Source organism: Mastigoproctus giganteus, chromosome 7 (assembly GCF_048544385.1).
Source record: "Mastigoproctus giganteus isolate SK-2022 chromosome 7, ASM4854438v1, whole genome shotgun sequence".
NCBI lineage: Eukaryota > Metazoa > Arthropoda > Arachnida > Uropygi > Thelyphonidae > Mastigoproctus > Mastigoproctus giganteus.
Window position 1 is genome coordinate 131,663,941 of NC_143581.1, and position 25,839 is coordinate 131,689,779.

Consider the following 25,839-nt stretch of genomic DNA (forward strand, 5'->3'; position numbering starts at 1 on the left):
AGAGGCGGGCTGGATCAAAAATTCTTACCCATGAAAATTTATAGTGGCCTCATACTACGGTTTATGGCCAAAATCACACCGGCCTGCAGCCCACCGGGATTTCCCGGATAAGGCTTATGGCCTGTCGATAGAGAAAAAATATGAAATTGTGAAACGCTTTGAGCGAAATGAAAGACCATGTGATATTGCACATGCTACAGACCTAAATGAGGCAACACCGAGAATTATAAAGAATGCAGAGAAAATAAAAACAACTTTCATAGCGGGAACAACTCAAATTGTAATTAAAATCCATTAGATTAAGACAAGAATTGGAAGAGATGGAACGGCTGTCTTTTCTATCTGTTTGTATACAAAATCAAACAAAAAACAAGTTTGCTTACGATAGAAGCAAAAGCATTAGCAATATTTTATTACGTAATAGTCGTAATAAAATACGTAAGCATTTTATTTAATATAATAAATTTTTTACGAATGAAATACGTATTTTATTCGTAATAAATACTTTATTATAATATAATAAATAATAAAAAAATAAATATTATTTATTATATTATAATAAAAAAATATATTATTTTTATTACGTATTTTAATCGTTTTTAAACGATTAAAATTATCCGATTATTTATTGTGTTTGGTAATGTTTTGGTTCCAAATGTGTGTTCAATCTTGGGTGGTCGGCGCCTAACCCCACTTTTCCCATAGGGCCTGTTGTTTATATTGCACGATTTTGCATTGCACGAGGGTTTCTAGGAACACAACTATCGTGCTATACGAGGACAGACTGTATGTATTTTCAATATATACAACCACACAAACAAAATATTTATTATTATCATTAGCCATATGATACAAGGAAGCCTGAGACTTATGCTGCACCAGCCAAAACGGTGCTGGGGTTATACAAAGTTCCTGAAAATACAAAGGATTACCAGACGTCCTCGTTTCTGTGGACCTGCCCTAGTTTTTAGGGCGTCCTCGTGGATTTTGCACTTGCGTCCTAGTTTTTGGGATTTAAAGAAAAAATCATCTCATCATAAAATGTATTTTCGTTAAATATTCTGTGCATTGCACCTTCGGTCAATACAACAGAATAAATAAAAACAATGCGCTAGTTGCATTGAGCAGACTGTATCATCCCAAAATTACACATTTAGACTGTATCATCATCATCATTTGTCTAATTGAAAATCAATGTTAGTATTAGTTTAATTGACCAATTTATGAATTTTAAGGAATTTGTTTCTGAAAAAAAGAAAGGTGATATGTAATTGGGAAAACTTATTAGCCCATAAATGCGGGCTGAATATTTTAATCAATGCAAGAGTTCTGAACTTTTAAAAATTGCTCAATATACATTTTTTATTTTTGCTCACAATGGAAAGTAGAGCATGTAATTTCATTAATTATCATTCAATGGGGCAACATTAGAAATAATATGGAAACAGATACTGTGAATAGTATTTTATTGGTTACTTATACATGCATATAATTTAAAAATGGATTGTAAAATATTTTATAATTACTTTGTAATCCAAACTTACTGAAAATGATTGGCAGTAACTATAAATATGTATCGTAATATTTAATAATAAATATAAATTTTAAAATGTTTTTTAAAATTTATATTTATTATTAAATATAATAAATATAATTTTTATATTTTCCTAGTTTTTGAATTCTAGATCTGTAACCTAATTACAACAAATGTGGATTTTTTTTAATTATCGATGTACACTAAAATCCAATGTTCAACCCTAGGTGAGTGTGGGCTTGCCACACCCAGGGTCCTGAACTAGATATCATTCTTCTCGTTGGCAATTCCTTTCTACTTCTGGCTTTCTCTCTCGGGGTAATTTTGAATTTTTTTGGCTGGTGCAACATAAGCCTCAGGCTTCCTTGCACCATATGGCTAATAATAATAACCAAATGTTTTTCATAATCTCAATATTGTGCGCATCATGTAGGGTATGAAAAAAAATCATATCTTAATATGTTATGTATTAATAAATTGCTTTGAAATGTTAGAAAATTTATTTCTTCACACTTATTTCTAATTTATTTTACTGTATTTCTGAATGTCGAATTATTTTTCGACAGTATTTCTGTTTAACGAAATTTTGCAGGCAAACAATCGATTTTGTTGTATAGAGGTCCCACTGTAGATTTATTTTATTAGGGTTTATCCCACTTTCACACATCTTCTGTTCAACTAAGAAGTAACACTCATTTCGGTAAACTCATGTACCTTTTTTTTTTTTTACTCGTCCCCCTTTGGAAATACCATTTCCTAAGGGCTTGTACTGGTTCCATACTAGGTTTTCTGCAACTTTTCTTACAATGTAACTGTTTGTTCAACATTAAAATTTTGTATTTGTGCATTTTCAACTTGGACACTACAGTTTTATTTAACTGCCCACGTGATAGAGGGGTTACAAAATTGTGAGTGAACTAATTCATTCACAACCATAAAGTAAAAAATGAAAAGACAGCAACTACTAATGTCTTTTAAGAGAAAAAAAAATTTGTTCCCCCCCGGCAGTGAAAACCACAGGAGTCCTGGAAAGATGAGTCACATGATCGATCATGTTGCATGGCATCATCCTCACAAAGGATCATGGAGACAGGTGGCACTGCCTACGGGCAGTGGCTGCAATTAAAACCAGCTTTCTTTTAAGAGCCAGTTAAAAAATTTTTCAGCACATGGGGTACCCTTTTCTAAAGGTTCTAAAGATGTGAATGAATGCACGTAGCGAATTCTGCCTTGGTGCTGGTTTAAAATCGAGAAATGAAGTTCGGCGATGGTTTAAAAAAAAAAAATGGAAAACTGTTTTTCAGTTTTAAACCAGCACTGAGGGAAGAAACTCGTTTCTTGATTTTAAACCAGCGCCAAGACGGAATTCAGTCTCTTTGCAATTCATTCACATCCTTAGAATCTTTTGAAAAGGGTATCCCGTGTTTCCGAATACTCTAACGTAAACCTGTGTCAAGGTGCAGTCTAATGTGTAGAAAAGCGTACCCATATTTTCTTGATTGCTTGCTGCTGAGATCTAAGGAAAAGCACCAGCATGGCGGCATAAATGTTACGTGACCAGCTTATGAAGCAAGTGCAGTCGAGTCTGTTCTTTCAGGATACATGTCATTTGGTGGGCAGGTGACATGATGAGTTGGGAGGAGCTACGCTTGCCAAGCGGCCTGTCAGAGCAATAACCTTTGCCCACCTTCAATGGCACTGTGTTTGAACAAGGTCACGTATCTCTACTGCGAGTTATCCAACTTCTCATATCTTTTGGCATAAGCATAATACAAAAATTACTTCCTATGCATCCAAAAATCTGTTTTCTTTTAGTGCTCAACATTATTCTTCTCCTAAACGTATACAAATCTGAAATCTGCCTTACAATGAAATACTGTTCCTACATCTGGGGTGATGCCCCCAAAACCACTAAGTTTTTGGACTCCATTCAAAATAAGGCAATCAGGTTAATCAATTACTCATCTATCACAAGGTCTCTCTACTTTGTCTTGTAGACATTAGTTTCTGCAGCATGCCTTTTCTATAAATACTTCCAGGGCACTGTTCTTCTGAGTTGACATTTATAGTTTCCCCACTCTCTTCCAAATCATTCCAAACACTTGCCACAATTAATCAGCATCCATTTTCTGTCCAACTTCAATAGAACTAATTTATAGAAAAGGCATTCTACAAGCTACATTCCTTCACATGTATTTCCTGAAAATTACAATCTACAGAAATTCAAGTCTGTCAACAAGTACCTCCAGTGTTCCCAACTAAAAGCTATACACGCAGTAGTACTATAGGTTCCAATACCTTTTAGGTTTGGAGTTTTCATTTAAAAAAATTCTTTCTCTGATTTGTTACTGATCATACATGTACGTTCTTCAGATAAAAAGCAGTGTTTGGTGAAAAATGTACTTACAGCAAAAGAGGTAGAGACGGTTCTGAAAAATGGGTATTTTTGATTGCTATGGATGGTAGCAATAAGAGTGATTCCCAATTATATCCCATTCTATTTTCTTTGTTAATTATTGTTGTTGATTTGAACATTTTGGCACAAGGGCTACAGTGGCCATGTTGCACCTTTAAAGTCATAATTTCAAGTTTGTAGGTTTTTAGAGGTGAGAGAAAATCTTTATCATCTTTAGAAAGGAGAATTCATCTAGATTTGCCCCATTTCCCAATATGAGGTTCATTGCTATAGGATCTCCTGTAAACTGTCGTATAGTACAGTTTCTGGCCTTTCCTGCTGATAATAGGAGTAGTCAAGTAAAATATGTTTTACTGTGAGAACATTAAGGCAGTGAGTGCTTGGAGGGCCTTCACTTCTGAGAAGGTGAAGATGAGTTATATGAGTGTCCAATGGGTGGCTGGGTCTTAATTTCCACAAGTTCATTGTTGCTATGTTCTTACACATATTTTTACATTGTGAGTAGGCTTTTCATATAATTGTTATTTTAGTCTTGAAACATGGATCTTCATATTAAATTTATTGGTTGTGTTGCCTGGTTTTCATTGCCAATTATTTGTAAAAGAATAAGAGAAGTTTACCCCAATATGATACGTACAATACTTCCGTATGATACTCTCCAGAAATTAAAATGAAAACAATTAAAAAATTGAAAATCTTACATTAAGAACAATAATTAAAAATCAATTTAATGCAATTAAAAATTAAGTAAAACGTTAAAGAAAAAAATTGCAAAACGATTTTTCTTCCCGAAGCTGACAGTGCTTTTCGACCATATGTCGCGATCACAGGAATGATAATTACCAAATAGGGGTGAGCATGGAACTTAAATAGGGATTATTTGTCTTTGCACATTCGTGTAAAGGACCACGAGTCGGAGATTAGATATGGCTGGCGAACATTAACAGAATTCTCATGCAATTTAATTTTGACGGTTTCTGCAATTAAGTCTTGTATAATTACGTTGGACACTAAGTATTTTGGCCTCGTTAAATAAAAATATGTTTTTCATTAACGATATGCAAGGCTAATTCTGACACTGCTGAATGAGAAGCACGAACTGAGGCCGCATGTTGATTAACACGAAAATTCAGAGGAAACCATGGAGAACCCTGATAAGACGAGTCACAATCCCCACTCAGTCCCTTTCCTCTAGTATACAACATTTCTTGTGTGGATTGTGACTTGTCTTATCAGGGTTCTATGCAGTTTCCTCTGAATTTTTGTGTTAATCAACACGCAGCCTCAATTTGTGCTACTCATTCTGCAACGTTGGAATTAGCCTTTAACGAGGCCAAAATACTCGGTGTCCTACGTAATTATACGAGACTATTAATTGCAGAAACTGTCGAAGTTAAATTACGCGAGAATTCTGTTAATGCTCGCCAGCCACATTTAATCTCCCATTCGTTATGTGTATGAGCAAAGACAAATCCCTATTTAAGTTCCATGCTCACCCTTATTCAGTAATTTTCATTCCTGTGATCATGACATACGGTCGAAAAGCATTGTCAGCTTCAGGAAGGAAAATCTTTTGCAATCTTTTTCATTAAATCAATTTTTTACTTAATTTTTAATTTCTGGAGAGTATCATATGAAAGTGTTCTATGTATCATATTGGAGTAAACTTCTCTTATTCTTTTACAAATATTGATATTAAATTACCAATTATTCCACAATGAGCTGGGATCGAGCAGAATAGCACTCTGTTGTTTGTCTTGTAGCTCTTGTATCTGGATCAGTTTAGATCCAATTTGTTTCAGTAGGGGGATGGTAATTGTGCATTGAGCTGACAGAGCTTAAAGAATTGGTATAGATGATATGCTGTGTGCTGGTTTGAAAATCTAGGTGCTTAAGAAATAAAAAGGTAGACGGGCAAAAGTTCTGAGAGAAATTGCTGAACTCTGTTGATAGAGAAGCAGAAACAGTGAAAGCAGGTAAGACCGCCACAGCGCCTACTGTTTTGTCTGATTTTGACCCATCAATGTATATCGAATTATATTCAGTATAACTTGGGTGTGAATAGCATGAAGTTGTCTTATATATAAGCTTGCAAGAGAATGCCTACCCCACTGACTGAAATAATTAGCACATTTAACCATTAGCCCATGATGAGTTAGGGAGGAGCACATCTTGATAGATTTTTGTAGATTCCAATATGAAGTGATCTCGTGGTATGATATAATGCCTGCAGATTTCTTGAAAAGTGGCTTATTTTTATATCATGTAGTCCACTGAGGCTAGAGGCCAAACAGGGTGAATTGGTAGGTTCCAAACTTTGGATGCATAGTTTACTAATAAAATTTTGCTTCTGAGATGTAATGGTTGCTTGTGAGCAGGTCCTTGCCGAGCCATTTTAGCACCTGAGGCAAGAATGAAAAATTGTGCCCTACTGTTAATCATGGCAATGTTGGCAATTATTTAATTTTTTTTTTTTTTTTTTTTTTAACAGCTTCGGCACAGCTCTGCTCGTGAGCGTCTACATATAAGCTTTGAGCTGGGGAAGTTGTAAAGGCTCCTAATGCGATTCTGAAAGCATTGTGCTGGATAGGTTCAAGCCATGCTAGTGCACTCTTCCTGCCAGAGTCATAGACTGAAAATCCATAGTCCAGATATAGCCCAATCAGCATCCTAGTTTTTGGCAGATATTCCTCTAGTGTTGGTTTGGATTGCTAAGAAGTTTTTCAGCTAGTATTAATCCACTAAAGCACATAGTACAAGAGAACAGAATGATATGGTCCTGTGAATATAACTGAAGGATGTGGATTTCATTTTTTACAGAAATATATGGTTACTGTCTTGTTCTAGATGATAGCCAGTGCAGTGATTCCAATCATCATGATTTGTCATATATAGAAGACATATTATGACATATCTTGAGAGTGACATGATACTGATAGGTAGTCTGCAAAAAGATAAGTTTGCACTGAATTTGGAAGGTCATTAGTTTTTCATAAAAAAAATTATAAATACTACTGTACTAATTTGTATTACTCAACACATACTTGAAACCACAATGTCTCTTATGTAACTCAATATCAAAATATAAACATGTTCCATCACCTATTTCAAACTAATACAAAGGGTACTAGGAAAGTTTTGCAATATGACGCAACAATGAATCACAGGAAGCTGCTTGTTGCTGCATGTTGAGACATGTTCATACGTGCATAGTAGCCGCCGCACCAAGTCGATGAGCTCAGTTATTCATTAGTAGTGAGAGTGTAAAGTGCTTGCGATGGCATCGTGGTCACGAAATGAGATAAGGACAGTTTTGCGGTATAATTTCGTGCTTGGTTTAACCATAGACCAGTGCTTAGAAGAAATGACTCTTGCACTAGATGATGATTGTCCACATCGTACAACGATATTCAGGTGGTATAGAGAATTCCAAAGGGGAAATTTCACTCTGGAGGATTCTGAGAGGCCGAGAAGGCCACGAATGTCAATTACGGAGGAAAACGTTACTGCTGTGAGGAAAATGCTTGACGAAAACAGGCGAGTGACCTACCAACAGATAGAGGATACTTTGGGCCTAAATGCACCAGTAATTCGTTCGATTCTGCAAGATCATTTGCACGTGAAGAAACTTTGTTCTCTCTGGGTGCCGCATCAACTGACTGAAGAGCAGATCACACGACGTGTGACTTGGTGCCAGGAGATGTTAAAAAAGTTTGATAAGGGACAATCTCGGTATGTGAACAACATCGTGACAGGTGACGAGACTTGGCTGTACTATTACGATCTGCCGACCAAGGCTCAAAACAAAATTTGGGTCTTTGATGATGACGACACACCCGTAATTGTCAGAAAATCCCGATCTGTAAGAAGAAAATGATAGCTGTATTTTTCAAATCGAGTGGAATTGTGGAACGTGTTGTTTTGGACACGCAGAAGACAGTCACAGCTAAGTGGTATACTGAACAATGCCTGCCTAAAGTCATTGGATCTATGAAGAACCTGCGGCCAAAGTCAAGAATGGACACCTGGTACCTCCATCACGATAATGCTGCAGCTCACCGCGCCAAAGCCTGCACCGAATATTTGACCACGACAGGACTGAAACTTCTCGAGCACCCTCCCTACAGTTCAGACCTTGCTCCCTGCGACTTTGCACTGTTCCCGCATGTGAAAATGAAGCTAAAAGGGAGGCGGTTTTCCAGTGATGAGGACCTTCTACGGACTTGGGACAACGAGTGTGCTTTACTCCCTGGTGAAACTTGGCAGAACTGGTTTAAAGATTGGTTTCGGAGGATGGAGAGGTGTATTGAATGTAGAGGAAATTACTTTGAAAAAATTAAATAAACAAAGCTGTATTGCAAAACTTTCCTAGTACCCTTTGTATAAGCAATTAAATTGCTTATGTTAGTACATTATTTTAAAATAAGTGGCTCGTGAAACATACATACACACACAAAATGAAATCTCCATTTTAGACTAGTGTCATTTTATATGAAATCGGGAAAAACATTTTTGGAGGGGGACCAATCTCAATTTTACCCTGCTGAATTTAGCATTATGTTATTTGGAACCACAAACAACCTTTAAATGCTGTATTTTCCTCATTAAACATTATAAATTTCATTTCCTGAGGAAAGTAGTATATGTAATTATATAACACAAGTCAACAATATTTTTCATTGAAAAAAAAAATATATGAGAGCAATATAGCTCAATCCTTCCTACTTTAATACTATTTGAAAAATATTAGATTTAATTCATACCTTTTCATAGGAAATTCTTTGGCCTGACACTATCTCAAATTAATACATTTATGAAACTAAATTTATGACACAATGTTATGATTTAAAATTGTTGATATATATGGGTTTCTTAAATATAATCCTGTATTCGATTTCCATAATCTACTCACTGCCAAAAGGAAGAGCAAAGCGAAGTTGATGTACATCAACCCACCACAAACTAAAACTGCCCAGCAATAACAGACAGGAAATTGAAGACAGTTGTCAAATTTACTAAAATATTTTAGACTAAACTTCTTAATGAGGGACAAAGTTATTTCGGGATGGTCCTTACTCACAAGAAGTAAAGTGACACTTAAAAATCCCCATTCTCTTTTATACTAATAATAAAATTCAGTTTAGTGTACCACAACAAGATTATTTTTATTAACCAATGTAAATAACGTTATTTACACATGCGCGTAAAAAAAAAAAAAAGTCCATGAGTCCAAAATCGTGTATGGTCTACGTACATTTATAGCGTTAGGGCTTAACTTCATTTCAAGTTTTTTGGCTATTAGGAGTTTTATATATTCATATTGTATATTAATTACTTTAGCCTCATTAAAAAGAAACGAGTCTCGTGGATGGCATGGAGGAAAGTTCAGATGCACCTATTCTTTTTGCCCTTACAGATGCTTGGTGTTCTAGTTGCTTTGAAAGATAATTTTGGGTAGAACCAATATAAAAAGAGTTACATTCCCCACGCAATGTTATAGACTATGTTTGGTATGTTCCATATTAACAACTGTAGTTTTCTTCCTCATCTTCAATACTGTGTGGAGTTTACTTATGGGTAGCGCAACAATTTTAAATTCCATGTTTTTAAAAGTAGTTATGAATTGTTTATACCATTAAGGAACTCTCTGCAAGATTTTTAAACAGGGGATATGCATTAGGTACAATAGAGAATATTCAACGACAGGCGAAACAAAAATTAGAATCGGTTTCACTTAATAATAAAAACATTGCACAAAAATATTTTAAAGTTCCTTATGTACAACAATGGTATAAACAATTCATAACTATTTTTAAAAACACGGAATTTAAAATTGTTAAATCTCTTATATTTTTCAAATATATATATATCTACACTGTGATGCCACTTTATTAGGTACACCTCTGCTGTGCACACAAATGGTTTATCCCACGATGTTGCAAGTCGTGGGACAAACCACATGATTACAGTTGTGGATATAAATGCAGCAGAACAACCTTTCTAGCATCATTTAAGCGTACAAACCATAGCAAGAATGGGAAAAGGGAGTGATCTAACGGACTTCGAACGTGGCATGGTAGTAGGTGCAAGACGTCCTGAACAAATCATCTCTGAAACGGCAGTTCTCCTGAACTTTTCACGCACCACAGTTTAAAAGGTGTATCGAGAATGGTGCAACGAACAGAAAACATTCTCTCAACAGCACTCCTGTGGAAGAAAATCACTTGTTGATGAGAGAGGTCAGAGGAGGATGGCTAGAATTGTGCAAGCAAACAGACAGGCCACAATGTCGCACATCACGTCAGAATACAACCTTGGTGCGCAGAACAAAATGTCGCAACGGACCACTAGTCACACTTTGTCGCAAATGGGCTACAACAGCTGACGGTCACATCGCATACCTTTGTTATCAATGAAGAACAAGACAGCACGTCTCCTGTGGGCACAGCAACACCAGCACTGGACTATCGAGGATTGGAAAACAGTTGCTCGCTCTGACGAATCGAAGTTCCTTGTGCATCATGTTGATGGAAAGTTCAGGATTTTACGACAACAACATGAATCCATGGACCCATTATGTCTGACAATTACTGTGCAAGGTGGTGGGGGCAGTGTTACGGTGTGAGGAAAGTTTTCTTGGCACACGTTGGGTCCATTGATACCCAAAGATTCACGTCTGAATGCCACATCGTAGCTGACCAAGTGCATCCATTCATGTTGACAGTTTATCCTGTCAGATGGTTACTTCCAGCAGGATAATGCGCAGGTGCACAAAGCCCGAATTACTATGGAATGGTTCCAGGAACATGACAATGACTTTTCTTTGCTGCAGTGGCCCGCTCAGTTCCTTGGATCCCAATCCTATTGAACATATTTGGGATGATCTGGAAAGGTCTGTTTACTGCAGGCCTACACCTCTGTTGAATCTCAAGGAACTGCGTGACACACTCATGTGTGTGCATGGTACTCCATTCCTGCACAACGTTTTCAGCATCTTGTTCAATCCATGCCTAGACGAATTCAGGCTGTTTTGAAGGCTAAAGGACGCTCAACACACTACTAGATAAGTGTACCTAATAAAGTGGCAGCACAGTGTATACGTGTGTGTGTGGAGTATAAGTTCTTTGGATGCTGATTTCAAATATGTGTTTTTTTTTCTTTACCATGTCTAGTTTTTGTAACAAGATCAATTACAAAAACACTGTTTATAAATTATACTAGTCATATACTTATTCAGCCAACCTATGTGAATATAATTATTTATTTTTTATTGTTGTTGTTGTTTAGTTTATACAATCATATTTATGTAAATGTTTGAATATATCTTTATCCTTGTAACTTCATAATTTAATTATCCTATTACAATTTCTTGGATAAGATCCAGTGAATTACAAATACATTAATCATCATGACTTAAAAGTCTAAAAATCACACCAAAAAATTCTGTTTTTTGTGTGGCCCTTTCCTAACTAAATCACATTTGGAAAATTTTCCAATTACATTTTGAATGTCTTCTAGGTGACTGCATTAAAATGGGAGCACCATGTTATTTGCACTGCTTGTTTGAATGGATTATGTGATTGGCTGAGCAAAAGGAAAAAGTTGATGCTGTTCGCATGATATGGCAGGAGCCAAAACACCATGGAAGTGATTGTTACTTTTGTAGCGTGAATATAACTGGATTCTTGGCAAAGATTTGGGGGGGGGGGCAGGAATTCCATCAAAACATTGATCCAATGGAAAATCATTGCCAAGATTTCTAGAGTGAACAAATATTTAACTATATGCATAAAGTATATAAGGTTTAAACTGTAAAAGTTATAAGAATGTAATTGTAACCACTCAAGTGTTCGGTAATTAAATCATTTTAATTAACTTGTAATGATATTATCAGCAATCATATTATGAAAACTACATGAACTAGATAAAACTGAGAACATACTTGAATTTAGCATGCAAAACTGGTTCAGAAAATTGTCATTTCTTTGATAGGAAAAAAATTTTTTATTGACCAGTGTAAATAATTTATCACACACACACACTCCAAAAATTAAATATATAAACACTTCTTGTTTGCACATAAATTGAAATCTAAATTATCTGTGAGGGTCCAACTTTTGTTGATAAAATCTCATGAGAGCAAGAATAAACTAAAGGCCTTATATTATTTCAAGTTTTTACTGTGAATGCAAACAAAATGGAAGTGCTTAACCAGTACTTAACTTTGTCACCAGTAAAAATGCTTTTTATAATATAACTATGGTAATTTTTTTTTCAGCAAATGAACTGTTGAGGCCATTATTTTCTTCATTGCAACACACATACACTTGTTTTAACAGATCTGTTTGCCACAATATTTTCTTCAGCGTCAGGTGGAGAATGCTGTATTATTTCTGCTCTCACAACTGGCTGCACTGTCTCTTGTTCAGATCTTGTGAATCTAATACCTAAAAGTTCTCCAGCTATTTTCTGAAAACACAGTATGACCTATAAGAGAAATATTATTAACAATTGAATTTTCGTTATATCAACATATTGAATTGTCCATATTTTCATATATAATTATAATTTTTTTTATTATTTACTTTTGTATGGTACTCCCAGTCATGCAATATGATTGATGTCTTTCAAGTTTGTGATGGGCCTCAAGATGAAATTCAATATTCCTTACATTTCTAGGGTACAGCTTTAAAATGGTGTTTGCAGGCTGGTTGCTAGATGGCCCACACCTATTGGCAACTTTCTTGGAGGCATCCAGACCAGCAAGTGTATAATCTCACTACCTCTACTCTGCTAGCTAGACTGGAGGAAGTGCAAGAACTTATGTGTTGGGGGGGGGGGGGCGTTGACCTCGTCGAGGCTATGTTATGGTGTTATGTCAAGGAGCTGAGTATATTCTTGCTGTGTGTATGCCATATATTCAAAAATTTTATTACTAAGGCGCATTTAGGGCATCATGGCAACTCGTTGTGAAGGTATTCACAATATGAGATATAACCTAAAACGATGCCACCTTAAAAATTTTCTGTTTATACAGAAATGGCTGTGTATTATGATGCTAAGCACTTTATATACATAGTCTAAATTTTATTACTTTAAACAACATATCCTCCTCACTTTTTCTACATCACAAATTGTCAAACTACAGAACAAGCTTATCTGGATATTCCTGATATTACTAGAAGATCTAGACCTACTATATACTTCATTTATTTCATAAATATACATGGTCTCAGTTTCCAATTGAAGTGATATCCATTTCCACTTACAATCTGACTTACTTTATTCCAATTATTGGTGATTCAACCACTGCCCATCTCAGATGTCCTAATTATTTGCTGGACAATTCCTTTCATATCAAAGGTTGTACTTGTGCATATATCTGCTCTGACAAATTCATCTGTTGCCTCTTTTGATCTTCTAATTCCACTAATCACTTGGAACTTTTTGACTTCCTTCCTTTCTTTGAAACTTAACTTTCTACAATCCAACTTTCCTAATAGTGATGTAATTTTCCCTGGCAATTTCAATATTTACAACTGGAGCTGGTTTTAGTTTTCTAGTCACATGGACTCAGCTGTTTGAGATGCTGAGGCTTTTACTAATGACCTCACACAGATTGTTCATTTACCTACCAGAATACTACTCAATCAATCCTTCAATCCTAGACACACAGACTCAGATGTCTAGTATTATTGTTGCGGGCTCCAGGGTTTTCCCCCCCCCCATTCTCTGCTGAGTTCTCTGTACTGGGCATTACTTCCGGCTAACAATAGAACATGTTCTGCTGTTGGCCAGACTCAACAGGCATAAAGCAACCAGGGTGCACCAGACACTAGGTCTAGTCCCCCTGACCCCCATTCCTAGCCACGTGGAGACATTCCAGGTTCTACTATCACCAATCTTTACTGGGGTCCCAGGGTGGTTGATAAGTGAAAGGAGTTGGTGATAGTGGGAGAAGTTTGGGTGGGAGAGGATAAGAGGATAGTAAGTTGGGAATGGGAGAAGGCATTCTCTAAAAAACTAAGTGATGAGAGTAACAGATTACAGATTGTAGTGACGGACAGTGAGTCAATCCCATCCCAGAAAGGGGTAAGCAAGTCCACCTAGTGGTGGGTCCCCGACCACTAGGTGGTATCCTACCCTCTAAGGGTCAGAGAGTGGTTCTCTGGTAGGGAGCCTACTAGGCTCAGGCCTGTTTCCCACTCAGCATGACTGAGTCATATTATGTAATCCCACCCCAATATGGGAGTATCTTCCAAGTTTGGTAGTCATTATCAGTGGGTTCCTCTTTTTGGGAATTCTGCTAGGATATATGTGGAATACATTAGCTGGTCATGTCCAGGTAGGATCCTAGTTCAGGTGAGCCATCAGACATCATCGTTGCTGTTTGAATACACATTCTGCGAGTTCATTGAATGCTGCAAAGTTTTCCTTTGTTTCTATAAGTAGAGGTGTCTCTGGCATTCCACAGGTGCAGGCAGGGTTTTGGCAGCTCCAGGCCCAATGCATGGAGTTTTGCGTTGAGGCTTCCATGCCCGGTTAGTAGAGAAGTTGTGTAAGCTTGGTATTATGAACCATTTGTTGAACTGTTTGGGGGGGTGCTCCTGCACTGTTGGCATGTAATTATGGGTGGTTCTTCCAAGTGGTTTGGAACGAAATTCTGCCAAATGGAGATCAGTTCACATCTAATTATTTTCTTCTCTTCTTGAATGGTGTTGTTCAGGTCCAATACTATGTTGTTGCTGCTGCATGAGAGGTTCCACCTCGAGATGAAGAGGTAACTTGCTGGATAGGACCTGCAGCGCAGGAGTAGAAACTGTTCTGCAGGCCCTAGAGGCCATCAGGAGGATAGTGCAGTGTGCTTGGTCTAGCTGTCATTTTACTATGGTGTGATTCGCTTCAGACCCCAGTTCTTCCTGGTGACCCTCAGGAGCTTGCCAGTTTATTTTTTTGATCTTCTCCTTGATGTTGTTGGCATGTCCTCTGAAGGATAGCTTCTCATCCTACAAATATCTCATCCAAGATATTTGTAGATATGGTCAGGCTTTATTCATTGGTCCCGATACTTAATCTGGGGGACCTGGTTGAGTTTAGGTGTCCTTTGAGGAGCATCTGTCGAGTTTTAGCAGCAGAGACTGTAAGTTTGTGGTTGGCTAATTCTTCTAATTGTTGTCTAAATCACCATGCAGGACCATAGCCAGATCATCAGTATGACGCTATCTTTGTGATATTGAGCGGTATTTTGATAGCCAAGTGTTGAACACTGCTTTCCATGAGAGAGCACCCAGAATGGATCCTTGCCAGCAACCCCTAGTGGAAAGTTTGGTAGCTTCCTCGGTGGGTGTTTTGACCACGAGGTGGTGGTCATTCAGGTAGCTGGATCTAGGAGTTACATTGGTGCAGATACTCCAGCCTCTGAGAATCTCTTCAGGATGCTTTCCCACAACAGAGTGTCAAAGGTCCCTTTAAAATCCACAAAGAGGTCGAGGGCATATTTCCTCTCAGCGTTGCTGGCTAGCATCACGGCTCGAGTAGCATCTTCGGTACGTTTTCCTATTGTGAAGCCGTATTGTTTTTCAGAGTGGAGGTCCTAAGGATGATAGAGTGTGAGGAACCTTCTGACCATGATCTTTTCCAGTACTTTACCTATAATGGGTAAAAGGGCAATTGGCATATGAGTCAGGTTGGTCTGACGGCTTTTTGGAGATTTTGATAATTATCTTGAGAAGGGCCCTTTTCCATTGGGCTGGAAAGACTCCATCCCTGATGCAAGCATTCAGGTTTACTATGACCTCTGGTCTCGCAGCCCATATTCTCTTTATGACTTCGGCTTCAAGCATGTCAAGGCCAGGGCATTTTCTGGATTTGGTGGACTAGATGGCCTCCCCGATTTCGTCTTTGGTGATACGTTTCTCATGTGGTATGCCTGCATGTGCAAGGTGGTCAAGCCTAAGATTGTTCTGTAAAGTGTTCTCTTGTGTGGGGGTGTGTTGATGGACTAATCCTAGACACACAGCCAACACTATCTTTTCCTCACAAGCAACCAGCGCTGTATGAATGTTACGAAAAGCAGAGTGTACTGTACATATCAGGCTTATTAATAAAATTTGCTTCAGTCGCATAAAATAAAACAAGTGATTTGTCAACATGATATTCTGTATTTTTTAATCCACATAAAAAAAAACTTCTGGTGGTCAATGAAATAAAAATTTTTTATTTCATTGACTATCATACTTGTTATACTTGCTGTTGAACGACAAATAAATAGTAAAAGTTTCCATTTTCCTAGTACGAAGATATACTACTCCTTTGTTTCTCAACTTATCTTTCCCATAAACAACATTCCCTGAGATGTGCCAGCGGAATACTATGTTGAAAAATCACTTAGAGTAAAAATTAAATCACAAGGAAGCCAAAATTTGTTATGGGAATAGTAATGAATTTACATTTAGGTATAAAGTTACTTATTATACGAAATCTGTACTATATTGCCAGGTGGGAAGGAGCAGAAGTGCGTAGCACACGCTTCTTGATTAGACCGGGGTTCGAGCCCGTCACCACCAAATACGGACGATGCGGAAAGGTCAGGGAATGACCACCGCATATTCTCGGAGCAATAGGGCCTTAGTTGCTAATGCTCCTAAAAAAACAAAAAAAAACAAAACAAAACGAACAAGTGTACTATATTAATATAATTTAAAAAATTCTTATTTTTTAAGAATTAAATAATGAAAATTGACTGCATGGATGGTTACATTTTTATTATTATTTAAAAATATTCCACAAAACCTTGTGTAATGTATTTTCAGTTTCTTTTTCAAAAGAGAAAATGCTTGATCTTGAGTCAGTGGCCAAACAGTGATTTATTAACAACGATTGAACATATTTTTTTTGGATTGAATTGTTCAATAGGTGTGGTCCACTGGAATTAATAAACATGAGACTAGCTACATTTGAAATTAGCAATGATCCCTTAAATCTGTTATAATATTATTCATTAAACTATAGCCTCTCTCACACTCAGCTGTTGTGCAAGGCAACAGTGAAATAGTTTGAAAAACATGTTTTAAATTTTCTGGCATAACTTAAAACATTTTCAGTGTAGTCTCTCATTCCTCAAATTTCCTGTATTTCATCTAGGTTAAAGTGATGACAGATACGTTTTATTTCTGCTTCTCCATAACTCACTTCTTCTGTTTTTACATTTATTGGATGTAACACAGAAGTATCTTTAAGAAGTTGTTCATCTCACTGTTCGAACAGTCTTATTTCATTCTATCAATCATACTTTGGATTTGGATGAACTGTTTGTAATTATGAACTAAAGGTATATCTTTAAATGATAAATCATCATCATTTGCTTTTAATGCTAATTGAGTTTTTTCATCAGGATGATCTTTGAAACTTTCTAAAATTGGGATAGTTTTATTTGTTAGATGTTCAGCTTTTGGTAGCAATGTTGTTCAAGATTGAAGTTCTACTCATAAAATAGACAATTCTTGAAGAATGTCATACATTCTTAATATACATATGATTTGGATTGGCAGATGATTTTTAAAAGGGCAATGCAAAGATTGATATGACTCCCATATGGTTTCCACTGTACTGAAACTGCTTGAAATCTAGTGTATAAGAATTCGTCCAATTTTCTTAAATTTCATTCATAATTTGTGACAAGCACTTTTAAGAGCCCCAACAATTTTTAGGAGACTGGCTGTATAAAATGTAAAGTTTGTCCAAAAATGTTTTAAAATAATTTATTCCACTTACATCTTTAATGTCAATTGACAAAGATAATTCTAATCTGTGATTAAGGCAGTGCCAAGTGAAAATGTTTGGATATCTTTGTCGAAGCCAAGCTACTAACACCACAATGTTTTCCTGTAATAACACTGGCTCCATCAGTAGCAATTGCAATTAAATTTTTTTTAATAGTCTTTGTCTAAACGTGGATTTTTAAAGTGTGCAAAGGTTCTTTTTCAATGTGCTCAGAATCTTATGATTCTAACTCACATAAATCAAGAAACATATTCTGGATTTTCTCCACCTATATACACTTTCAGATAAATTATCAATGTGGATTTGTTGTTTAAGCTCGTGAATTCATCAATGAGTACACTTAATTTTGAATTTAAAGAAACAATTTGGGAAATCATTTGTTCCCTCATTCCTTTCGTAATATGATTTATTATATTCGTTGCAGAATACCGAGAGTGAAGAATACAAATAAGATCTTTACTATATAGTAAGCAGTTCTAAAAATTTTTGTAGTATTTCTTCTGCTGCAATAACCACTGCATTCACATTTTCCTCTAAACATTTTTCTTGTCCTCCTTTAAGTATATTTTCAGCTATTTTGTGACCTTCAGAATTAATGTGCTTCATAATTTTACTCTGAAGATTAGAAATCCTACTGCTTCGACCTTTTCCAGATGCTTCAATCAAATGGCTACTCCACTCTTCAGAAATTCACACCATTTCTTTTTTTGACGTGCCTAGGCTTTTAATGCTAGAACAAATACTATATCCAAGTTTACCAATTGAACTTTCAAGCCATGTATATTTATTTTTAAACTCAGAATACTGGGAATGATTCCCTACATCTGGCCATGTTACTTCTTGCTGTACAGTTATGTTTGTGCCTGTTGAAGTGTGTAATTTCCACTTCCACTATCATTTCTTTTTTATTACTTTTATCTTTAGGCACTGTATCAAACCTTTGATTTTCTTTTATTGAAACTTCCCATCATTAACCATTGATCCATACTAAAAAATATATAAATAAAATAAAGAAATACAAATCTATGAATTTTAATAGAATAATAATTTGTTTATAAAAATAATTCATTGGTCAGTAAGTTTTTTTTTTTTTTTTGGCTGATGCTGAATAAGCTTGCTTTCTTGCATCATATGCCTCTACTAATGCTAAGTGAAAATCGCAATACAATACAAAAAATACATAAACACAAATATAACAAATAATATAGTTTTATAATAAAGATCAATTTTAAAATAAATATTAAAAAAATCTAATAATAAATCTTGAAATAATTTTTTACAAAACATTTTACAATGTTTTTTTTTCCTTTTACTTTCAAGATCGAGAATAAAAATTTTATATACAGATAAAAATTGTAATAAATTGTAATAAAATTGTAAAAAATCGGAAGAATATTTTTCACAGGTTAGCAAAAAAAATAAATTTACGCTTTCATGCATAGCTTAATTAATACGTACTGTAATATGTACATACTAACTAGTTCACATTTCTGTTCACTGACATTTGTGGGTGGGGGTTAAAATTTAAAACAGTAAAAAAGATAAGCAATCAATAACAAAGAACACAAATTGCAAGTAACACGATACGCACAAATGAGAACAGAGTAACAAGTTACGAAGCTTAAAAAATAGGAATGAGGAGCAGATTCTGAAAATTAATTTTTTTATATGATTGAAGCACTGACAGAAAAGTCCAATAAACAGGGTACTGCTAATTGTTTTTTGGTTGTGACCTCCAGAAATCCGACCGAACCACACGGTATGGTCGGAGACAATCGTAGGGTAATCTAGAGTGCCGCGGTCTCCTGCCCCAATTAAACGGCATGTCCCAATTAAGCGAAGTAAACCCTAGCTATTTTCTCGATTGGGTTCTGTTCTTTAAGATTTGTCTCAAATAAACGGCTGTCCCAAATAACCAGAATCCACTGTATTTGTTTTTTCAAGTCTTTCAAAAACCAGAAGATATACACTATTCACCTAAAAAAATCCAGATGGTATATGCGTATGCCTAGTGAAAAACCCTTTCAAGTACACAGTTGAAGTGTGCAATCCTCTGGGTACATCAGATCACAACTTAATGATGTTCTCTCCTCCAAAGGAACCCTTCTCAGCCTTGTATTGTCTGGCATTACAAGAATGCAAAATAGGATGATATTCAAGATTTCTATTCTTCTCTTTATTGATCGAATTACTGTTTTAAATCTTCTGATGTTGATGTTTGATCAGATTGTGTAAGTGAAATTATTTTTGTAGGGATGAAATCCTTTCCACACTCCACCTTAAAATCTCATCCATTATCTAAAACTTGGTTTTCCAATAAATGTGCTAAGGCTGTTCAAAATAAGGAAGTTGCAATTGGCTTGTATTCAAATCTCCAGGTTAATTTTCTGCTTATATTAAAACTCACAACAATTGTAAAAGAGTTATTAATTAGTCCAAACTACATTTTGAAATGTCTAAGAACAGAAAATTTGCTTCTTGTCTGATCGGTAGTTAAGCATTCTGGTCTCTTGCCAAATCTATTAAACTCAACTTTTGCCCATCTGTACTATACCTCTGTTAAAACCTGATGGTGCTATTGCCACCTCAGCTGAAGATAAAACCAACCACCTTATTCTAACTCTTGCATTGATAATCTTGATGCTGCTTTCCATGTGAAAAACTGCTATGCAGATTGGAGTAGTATTGCATTAGGAGCAAGTTAATGCTATTGATAAATGTAATGGTTGAATGGTGAAGACAGAGGGTGGTTATAAATGAGCACTGCTCTTCTTGGACTAATGTTATTAGCAGGGGTGGCTTGTTGGTAGGATGCATTCCCCCAGTTTTTTAAATCTAAATATACAGTCAACGGAGTTATATGATAGTTTCTGAAGAAACAATGCAATGCAATGAATATTTTTAATAACAGATCTACTCATATAAGTCTACTTAGATGAGTAGACCAACCTTCATCTTTTTCTATCCCGCACCATGGTTGGCCAGTTTCCTCCTGCAGGGTTTTATGGGCACCACTAAATTTGTTTTAGCTCTTAATTCATGGAATTAATCACTTTAGCTCTTAATTCATGCTTTCTACAGCATCAACTTTATTGCCAGAAGGCCAGAGTGCAAACAATGTGTACCCAGGTCTCTCAAAATCAGTTTGTTATATGGAAATTTTCATTTTATTGAAACCAAGGGGAAATCAAAAAAGTTCGCAACATATAAATATTCGCTATATGGAGGGTCCTTAAAGAGAGGTCCGACTATATATATATATATAAAAAAAAAACACCAGTGTGTGTATATATATACACACACACACACACTGGTGTTCAAAGAAAGTACATCACCCTTTAAAATTGAAATTGTCGTCTGAATAACGTAAGTATATGGCAATATTTCTTACAGATTGCATCAGATAAGATTGACATGCGTAGGTGATGACGTAATATTGCATCACTGTTACTTTCAGCTATATAAGCACGCTCTACAAGAGTTGCAGTCATTCCTTGATTATGTCCGGATGGCGAGTTACGTCCAGTTGACACCACGAAGAAAGAGTGCCATTGTTGCTTTACGTGAGAAGGACGTTCCTGTCATATTGCGTATGGAGTGGCTTGTAATCAGTCAACAGTGAGTAGATTTCTTTCCGAACTCAAGAATACTGGTTCTGCTGATAGGAAAAAAGGAACTGGATGCAAACGAGTCTGTACGCCAAAACAGGACTGCCTTTTAAAGCACTTATGCCTTAAAAACAAAACTATAAAGCTGCTTCTTCTGTCTGAGCTAAAAAGAGAATGGGAAGAACATACAGAAGTGGCAGCAAGTGTAGTAACAGTCAGAAGATGCCTCTTCAAAATGGACTTGTAGCCCATCATCCTAAGAAGAAGCCCCTCCTCACACAAAAAAATGAAAAAGGCCTGATTAATTTGGTGTAAGGAGCATGTTAAATGCACTCCCAAGCAGCAGCGGAAATCAGTTATTTTCTCGGACGTGAAGAAATTCAACCTGCATGGTTCGAATGGGAGACAAACAATTTTTCATAGATGTGGTGAAGAATGCCATCCAGACTATATGGTGTCTACAGTGAAATTCCCTACCAGCCAAATGATATGGGGGTGCATTTTGTATTGTGGAGTAGGTCACCTGCAGTTTATAAAAGGTTCTGTAAATGCCAGTGGATACCTGGCTATGTTGGAAGGCAAATTGCTGCCAACCATTAGAGACAATTTCAACCTGCCAAGTAACTGCATCTTTCAGGATGACTCTGCTCCTTGTCATCAGGTGAAAAGTGGAAGTAGGCACTTCTGTAGTTACTTTAGCTTCATTTCTGCATTAAAGGTTCGACAGTTTACATTTGTTACAGGGGAAAAAATGGTTGGAAGAACAGTCCATTACAGCTCTTAGCCGGCCAGCAAACAGCCCAGACCTGAATCCTATAAAGAACTGTTGGCAACTGCACATTCCACACAATTTTTTGTGTGGAATGTGCAGTTGCCAGAAAGAAACCCAAGACCCTTTGTGAACTTCAGGAAGCCCTAAATCATGTTTGGAACCACGAACTATCAGTTGATTATCTTCAGAAATTGATCTTGTCAGTGCCTCAATGGTGTGCTGCTGTCATCAGGGGCCAGAGGCAGTACAACTAAATATTAGTTTGCACCTGGTGAACTTTTTTTTTTTTTTTTTCATTAAAATGATAAACAAACAAATTGAGGGCTTTTAACACTTCCGCCGTAACTGTTGTGTTTACCAAAACTGTTGTATAAAGGTTGCAAATGCTCATTTTGGAATATTTTGAGAGCACCTGTCAAATATTACTTAGCTTTGCCTTAACTATTAATATCTTTTGTTTATATTTCTATTTGTGATGCTACTCATTAATGTAACACACCATCGAGAAAAAGGGTTAGAAATGTGAAATTCCTAGGTAATGCACTTTCTTTGAACACCAGTGTAAACTTATTTTGTTTATATACTTTATCTATGTATAAACTTTATCTAATGTTTTTTGTTTATCCTGTTTGCACAAGCATACATGTAAGTTTATTGCTTATAGTGAATTTTTTAAACTGACTGGAAGGTACTGAAATTTTTTTTTATTGCAATTACAAAAACACAGCCACTCACTTTCCCATCTCTCATCTGTTTTTCTCTATTGATCTCTTTTTTGCTAAAAAATATACTACCAGTAAATTCCTTGTTAAAAAAAGTCTTACCTACTACTACATGGGGAGGGGGACAGAGTTTGTTTGTTATTTAGTTTTTAGGAGCATTAGCAACTAAGGCCATATTGCTCCGGGGATATGTGGTGGTCATTCCCTGACCTTTCTGTATCTTCCGTATTTGGTGGTCACAGGCTCAAACCCCGGTCTAATCAAGAAGCATGTGCTATGCACTGCTGCACCTGGCTACAGAGGCGTTGGGGGGGGGGGGAGAGATGTGCTGTTCAGGCAAAGCATGTCTCTCACTTTCCCCATATGAGTTTTCATTTTTGGCATGTGTAATTAAAAGTTTCCTCTAATGAAATGGTAAAAAATGCACAAAAAAATTCATGAGGAGTCAGCATGTTTATGAAATTTTGAAGTGCTATTAAAAAGTGAAAACTTTGTGCAGAGATGCTTTTAAATATTAATTTCTTCTTATTTTACCTGATTGCGCGTCAAACCGTAAAATAAAAGAGAGGTGGGCTTATATTGTAAGAAATTAAACTAGAATGCAAAACAAAAATAATATCTAAAAATACTTATTGTTCCTCTTTTCCCTTTGGAGCAATAATATCTGCATCTAATTTCATGAACTTCTCTAAATTTAAATTTCATAAAATTTGACCTTTTCAAACCTAAATCAGACAACAATGACTGACCTCCTGTGCTTTTGAAAGCTGTTTTCATGTTGCCAACTATTAAAACCACATCTAGTTGGAAACACAGATAAGGGATGACAGCAGGCATAGGCTATAAAAATTTCCATATGATTGGTATATGAAAAGGGCACATTACTTAAAATGTACTTGAAAAGTACTTTAAAAAAAAAAAAAAAATTAAATCTAGGTATGTACTCCCCCAAAGTCCACACATGAATGGGTTAAGCATAGTGCCATGTAATAATTTATTTGCATCTAATACATGGAACCCGACAGATTTCCAATTTTGTTTATTGTTTCTGGAAAAGTTTTGATTTTTTTAAACTTTTATTTATGGTGTACCAATATTTTTTTCTTTTCGTATGTAATTTTTTAATTTTAATAAAAATTTTAAATACTTTGTGTCTTTTACAACTGTTATTTAAAAAATAAAAATATTAATACTGCTGAAAATGAAAAAAGAAGTTACAACTTTGTTTTTTCATTTTGTGTATGCAAATTTAAAAATTACATTTGCACACATATAAATGTTTTTTTCAAACAAAGTAATAAATTGGTAAATAATAACAATCAAAGCAAAATACTATTTTATACAAATAATAATAGAAACAAAAAATATTTTTGTCTCTGTTATTATAACCCCAGGGGCTCGGCACACCCAGGGTCCTGAGCTGGATATCATCATTCTTCTCTTTCTTGGTGATTCCTTCCTTCCTTCCTATCTCTCTCTCTCTCTCTCTCAGGGTAACTCAGGAATTTTTTTGGCTGGTGCAGCATAAGCCTCGGGCTTACTTGCACCATATGGCTAATAATAATAATAAAATAATCTTTTTATATATTGTACAACAGTTAAAACATGAAACAAAGAGGAACTACATTCCATAGCAGATCCCCCCCCCTCCACACATCAGCCGATGTTCCAATTTCAAACTATATGCTTGAGTAACGTGTTGTTTACAACATACTGAAAATGAAACTAGCACACTGCAGCAAAAGGAAAAAACAGGAAATAACACATGGAACCTGAAAGGTTCTTGGCATTTTTAATTCAAAATAAACAATTTTTTTTTACTTTTTCAAACATCTCAAATAAAAGTTTAATTGTATTTAGGAAGATAGAAAAAAGATCAGATTTTTAATTATTAATGCTCAACAGATATTTCTGAATGGCACCTGCCAGGTCCTGTGCAATTTCTGAGGGGTTAATTTAGTGCATAAGATATCTTTTCCACAAAAAATACAGAAAAGGAACACGTGTGCACACAAATTTCTGCAGACAGTAATTTTTAGCAAATACAATGTAAACTTGTCCCTAAGAAGAAAAATAGATGAGATAAATGAGGAAGCAAAAACGTTTGAACTGTGAATGGATGTTGAAAAGTTCACACATATGTTTGTAGTAGTTTGAAAAGGGAAAAAAAAAAAAGGATGGAATTGCAGATAGTAATTAAATAGAACAATGAAAGTTTATACTGTGCATTAACTTGAACTGTTCAACTGATCTACTGAATCAGCATGGAATGACAACAATAACAAGTGTTTGAAATGACAAATGATCAAGATGTCAGAGGAGTTCAGCAGACTTAATTTATATGCAGTGCATTCACATTTGGAAAAAAAAAAAAAGGAGGAAATCACTATAACTATTAATGGCATGGATAAAAATCAATTAACATACACATCTCCATATTTTTTTTTTTTTTTTTTTTTTTTTGGATTGGGCACTTCGGACTGTATATGAAAGAATAGCATCTACAACCCACTAAATTAACAGATCCTCAAGCGCGCCTCTGGCAAGTGCTACTAGTCCAAACTTCATTTTAATGAATAACAACGTTGCACCACAATAAGGCTCACTTGGTGGAGCAATACTCTGCATGGTTCTTTGATCTTAACTCCCATAAAACTTGCCTGGGATGCTCCAGGAAATTCACTGCAGCCCCCCTCCCCAATATATCCATAAACTTAGAACTGTCTTATCTATGAATAATTACTATCTTTTTTCATTATTCTGAGCACAGACATTTTTATGACACATACTATCACAAGAGGAGATAATATTCACCCTTTCAGAATATTCTTAAATATCTGTGAATATTTAAGAATATTCACAGATAATATTCTTAAATTGATATTCTGTTTCACATTATGCTTCTCATACAAATATATAAAATACAAAGTATTTATTAAAATACAATGAGTAGATTTTGAAATGCTTGGATTTTTTTTGTAATTTATTAAATTTTAGAGGGTTTT

At 35.7% G+C, this 25,839-nt stretch overlaps 2 protein-coding genes across 5 annotated transcripts in view; one reads left to right on the forward strand and one right to left on the reverse strand.

Annotated features, from left to right (window-relative positions):
- c12.1 (spliceosome-associated protein CWC15) overlaps positions 1–11,653 on the forward strand; it is a 274,176-nt gene extending 262,523 nt beyond the window's left edge. The window contains exon 7 of the mRNA XM_090377905.1: positions 11,469–11,653. Coding sequence (XP_090234031.1) covers positions 11,469–11,472 — 4 coding nt within the window. The 3' untranslated portion in view covers positions 11,473–11,653. The remainder of the gene's footprint in view (positions 1–11,468) is intronic.
- A 139-nt stretch (positions 11,654–11,792) lies between these two features.
- LOC150083206 (ras-related protein Rab-28-like) overlaps positions 11,793–25,839 on the reverse strand; it is a 158,944-nt gene continuing 144,897 nt past the window's right edge. Inside the window, exon 6 of one of the 4 annotated variants that reach the window (XM_090377910.1) lies at positions 11,793–12,437. In XM_090377910.1, the coding sequence (XP_090234036.1) occupies positions 12,258–12,437 (180 nt within the window). In that variant the 3' untranslated portion in view covers positions 11,793–12,257. The remainder of the gene's footprint in view (positions 12,438–25,839) is intronic. The other 3 variants (XM_090377909.1, XM_090377908.1, XM_090377907.1) reach the window with 3 other exon arrangements.